Source organism: Montipora foliosa, chromosome 7 (genome assembly GCF_036669935.1).
Source record: "Montipora foliosa isolate CH-2021 chromosome 7, ASM3666993v2, whole genome shotgun sequence".
Taxonomy (NCBI): Eukaryota; Metazoa; Cnidaria; class Anthozoa; order Scleractinia; family Acroporidae; genus Montipora; species Montipora foliosa.
In genome coordinates this window covers 26,204,448-26,209,447 of record NC_090875.1, presented here as the reverse complement: position 1 = coordinate 26,209,447, position 5,000 = coordinate 26,204,448, and the positions used below count along the sequence as shown (strand labels likewise).

General features: G+C 39.2%; 1 protein-coding gene across 6 annotated transcripts in view; it reads right to left on the bottom strand.

The window, feature by feature from the left end:
- The window catches only part of LOC138011577 (uncharacterized), a 48,258-nt gene that overhangs the window by 6,891 nt on the left and 36,367 nt on the right, over positions 1–5,000 (bottom strand). For 3 of the 6 annotated variants that reach the window (XM_068858649.1, XM_068858651.1, XM_068858648.1), the window contains 7 exons: positions 4,841–4,954; positions 3,551–3,661; positions 2,976–3,104; positions 2,183–2,290; positions 809–878; positions 357–444; positions 91–160 (listed from right to left, as the gene is read on the bottom strand). In XM_068858649.1, coding sequence (XP_068714750.1) covers positions 91–160; positions 357–444; positions 809–878; positions 2,183–2,290; positions 2,976–3,104; positions 3,551–3,661; positions 4,841–4,954 — 690 coding nt within the window. Of the gene's footprint in view, positions 1–90; positions 161–356; positions 445–808; positions 879–2,182; positions 2,291–2,975; positions 3,105–3,550; positions 3,662–4,840 lie in introns of all 6 variants that reach the window. The other 3 variants (XM_068858646.1, XM_068858647.1, XM_068858650.1) reach the window with 1 other exon arrangement.

Here is a 5,000-nt window from a genome sequence, read left to right as displayed (position 1 = left end):
AACCCAAAGAGCTATATTGTGAGACGTCAACACCTCTAAAGGAAAAAGGGGAGATAAAAATAATACGATATTACAAATCCGAACAATTACCTGTGGCCATTCAGCGATAGTTTCATAAATAACTGCAGCTGCTAAGAAGTCCTTGATATCCAGGCAGTGTCTGAGTCAGAAAAAAAGTACTGATTGACTTTCCATTCCCAGCACTTACTGCCAACCCCCATTTTCTCAAGTTCATGTTTTCCCTGGCCTGGTCCCGTTACATCCCTACTCTCGGCTTTTCCCAGTATTGAATCGTGACTATACCAGAACATTTTTACAATTATGAATACAAAGCATTTATATTGTCTGTACAATACCTAATCAATGGTTGTGCTGTGTAGTGATCACTCAGTTGACGTAAGGCCACAGTCAGAGCTTCTCTGCCATAAGGTGCTGACTTACTGCCTGTCCATTATTAGACAAAAAAAAGTAAGAAACTTAAGTTTTCAAGTAAATGTGACTGCCTTAAGCCAGAAAAATGAGTTCCATGCACTCTCCCAATCATAACACTGAACTGAACTAAAATCGCATGACCCTTTTGCTTCAAAGAGTGAAGCTTATCACATTTAATTACCCTGGCTAAGACCTGATTATCCCATTGATTCCTAGGAGCAAGACTTAACAGATTTTACTCTGTCTAATGCCAGGCAATTTTACTCATCAACTTTCATCATCCTAGGGTGCATGAAGAGTGAGTGGGTTAATTTTTTTGTGAAAGAGGAATCAATAGGGTAAAGGATTAAAGAAAACCTAAATGATTAGCTCTTACCAACTGATGAGAGTTCTGGCAAATCCCATTCAAAATCCATATCAGTATATGCATCAAATCTTTCTAAATGCTAAAAAACAGGAAGAAATCAAAATTTTAGTCATACTCAACGGTAGGCCTAAAAACAATGTTTAGGCCTAAGGTTGGCGAATTTGAAGGTTTTGGCTTGTTTTAAGGAGGCTCGAAATAGTTTCTCTCTTTTTCAATCAAATAAACATATTCTCTCCTTAGATACAGTTAGGGTAATCATATTAAGGCGAAATCTGGCCAGGGTATTAAGTACCCATCGTAGATTTCTCACATTATATTTTCCTCCAAAATAACGTTACCATGGCAACGATATTAAGCATTTATTTGAGCCTTAAAATCAACTTATGCCGCCTTTTTTCAAGAAAAGGGGTCAAATACTCTCTAAATTCAACAAAATCTGTAAACAAGTTCTTCAGAAAAATAAGTTTTTTTGAAATGTGCCTCTAATTTTTTTTTTCACCTACAGAATTTTTTTAAATTTGAAAGACAAACGTTTTAAATTAATCTAAGCTAACATGCAAAAAATGAAAAAAATTCACCGTCCGGAAGCAGAGATATAAACGAGTAAAGTTGCAAAATCAGGAAAAATGAGGGGGTTACAAGATCGGCATTTACGCATGCGTCACCCGCTCATTTGAGTGCACACGCGAGTTGAGCTGTAGGTCAACACAAACGGATTTAAATGACCATTAAACCGTTTGTGTAGAATTTTCGTAGTTTTCATGAATAGGAGATGTCTATTTATATTCATGTCTATAGGAATTAGAAGAAAGGAGAGCGAAATTAGCGGTATTTGCTAATTTCTTGTTACCCATTTGAATCACGCGCTGACGCGAGCAGCTTACGAATTATTGCGTGTGTGGGTACCTGCGCGCACTCAGCTGAAAACTCTTTCGAGCCTCCTTAATATAGGTATAAAACAATGATCTGTTGCAAGTGATTCGTACGTGTTTTAAACCTGCTGCTTGCAGACTGAATGACTGCTAGAAAGTATAAATATATGAAATGTTCATACATGTTTATCTGAACTGTGAAATTTGTAGGTCTCAGAGAAACTGATCAGTACAGTTACAAAGCAAAAATGAGCAGCTGTGAAAGAAACCTGGTTTTTGTTTCAGGGTTCTTTTGCAATGGCTCAAGTTGCTTCAAAATAAATAAGTAATGTGATGATCACTTTCACCGCAAGGACAGACTGACTGACCGACTGACTGACCGACTGACTGGCTCACTAGCTGGTTGACTGATTGACTGATAGGCTATTTGAATGATTGCAAATGATTCACTGATTGCAATAATTATTATTGAAGCAAGCAAGAAATCATATTTAACTACTCCATGACATACCTCACTTGATACTGAAGCTCTCCTGTTTAGAGGTGGAAGACTGGTAAGCTGGCAAGGTAATGAAACTTCCTTCCTATTGGCACCAATGCTGCTAAAATCTAAACCCAGCTGCAATTAACAATGACAGAGTAATAATTATTACACCAAGGTAAGCATTGAAGATCAAAGTGACTATTACTCATAAAAATGACCCATTTTATGAAGGAAAGTTCAAAATATATCCCAGATGATCTTGGTACTGTGCTCATTTTACCCCCCCCCCCCCCCCCCCCCTTTTCATGCAGTGCTCTATTTTAAAGCTATTTAAAGCTACAGTACTTTAAGATACACTGAAAGAAAAGAAATCGAAACAAGGATGTGAGATCTGGGGATTGAACTTGGGACCTCTAGCACCAAGGCCGCACACTAGCTGACTGTGCCATCCATCTGTTCTCGTAGCCTCAGTATCAGTAAGGGTTTTAGTTTTTTGTTAGCCACAGGTTTATCGGTTCATTTGAGTTACTTGCATAGACACTGGTAGATAAGTAAACAAAATGATGCCAATGCTATGATGTTGACGATAATGACCATGATGGTGATGATGTTGATGGTGATTGTCCATTAGCAGACACAACAGCATAGTTTGGCCTGCTCTCACCCCACTCTCCAAAACCCCCTCCACCGACCAAACTGGATTTACACACCACCAATATTTATTTTAGCCTAATTAAAATGCTGCAGTGCCGCCAAATAATTTAAATGGTTTATCCTCTTTTCGGTGTATTGGTTTTAAACTGTAATCAAGGTTACTAACCTGACCAGAGTCCGCCCTTCCCCAGACGTGAACAGAACCTGTTGCATCCATGGCAACTGAACAATCTGCACCAACACTGATGCTCACAATACACTTGTTAGAGAGTGTGTGAAGCAAACGCGGAGTCACCTGTACAAAGAAAGGGAGTAAAGAACGGTAGTAATAATCGTAGATTAAAGCCTCTGAGGCCTTGCAAAGAAAGCAATTTAAGTAAACATAGAATGCCTTTCATTTATCCCTGTGTTTATAGGTCATATTCATGCTCTTCTAGCATAAGCATTTGAATAAGTGCACAACTTGAACGATTTGCTAGCTCACCCATTTTGCATGCTCGTGTTTGTTCTTCTTTAATGGGAACATAGTTTTTCAGTGAGTGATTAACCCATTGACTCCCAGGGGTTCCCCATTCACAAGTAAAATTGTCTGGCGTTAGACAGAGTAAAATACTCTGGCGTTAGACAGAGTAAAATATCAAGTCTGGCCGGTTTAGGCCGGTTTGGACGTCAAAGGGCTAAATATGCTCATCTCATCACAATAATCTTGACAAGACAAAACAGAGCATATATTCTACGTACTTGCAAATCCACTTTATTGCTTAGACCCAGTTGTCCATAGTCATTGTATCCCCAACTGTAGACCTTTCCAGATTCCATCAGTGCTAAGTAATGCCAGTTACCACAACAAACCTATTACGAAAATATAGGAGATAACCACTAAAACTGAAGGTACGTCTTACTCTACCCTTCCTCAAATTGTTGAGTAAAACCATCCTGTCTGTTTTCTGGTTGGCAACTCCAGATGTGGCACTTAAAATTACACTCTAGAAGATATCTCTGTTGAAGTATACAGTCATGCTTCATGGCCAACATACCCCTTCTTGTTACTTGACTGACTGACAGATTTGCTGAATGTTAACAACTTCATCAATTGGGAAGGTCAGAGAAATCCAGGAGCTTCCACTAATAGCAGCCAACTCCAAGATGGAGACTGCTCCCATGGCTGGGAAATCCTGGCCACCCAGCCATGAACCCCAATGCAGCATGGGGCAGGCACCTGTCAAACTGACAAAACAGTCGAAAAGGAGGGGGGGGGGGGGGGGGAAGGGAAGAGGAAATAACCACTCAAAATGCTACACAAAAACGCCTTTTTCTGCTACACAACTACAACCCCACAGTTACACCCTACAGTACACAAGCACTGGAAATCATGGCACATGCTCCTACCTGTCAGTACTGCTGACCACAACAGGCAGATAAGTGCTCCTGTTGTTAACTCTATTAAGGACAGTGCCTACTATTGTTATTACGTTCTGCTCATCTCCAGATACTTGGATTTCCTTTTGGTGATGCTTACTAATGCAGGGATATTTTTGCGCGGTTTAAAACTATGCAGAGAAAGTAGATCTTAGTAAGTACTCTTGGTATCCAAAAAGAAAATTGGGGGGTAACCGTGCATTATTTAGAGATCATTGAGCTTCAATGTGAGAAAGAATGCCATACATTGGTATTGTATTTTAGAGCTTTATACAAATATTGTTCATGAATTTACCTTTGTTTGAAAAATGCGTGGTTACCCCCAATTTTCTTTTTGGATTTCAATAACACTTGGGAGGATCTACCTTTCCTGCATAATCATAAATCGGGGCAAAAATACCTTTGAATTAGTAGGCACCGTCCTTAAATTTAACTGCGTAAAGCATTTATCAAATGATCAGTAGAGGCAATTAAATGCCATTTATCTACCAGTCACTGAAAAAACAGTTTGTATTGAAATGGAGAATTTTAAGCATACACGTAAGCCTTTGGCAAATCACAAGCCATGCCAATAAAACTTACAGAAAAAACACACAAAGAGAAATCACTTACATCTTTGACTTCACAAGAGAAGGAGCAATCAATTTTCTCAGGAACCAAGCGGTGAGAAACAGAGTTCAATGGATGACTGGTCTGCATTGGACGCTTGGAACGGTAATCCTGACGCTGAAATTCATTGCATTTGTTTAAGATGAAACACTTACAACTCTTT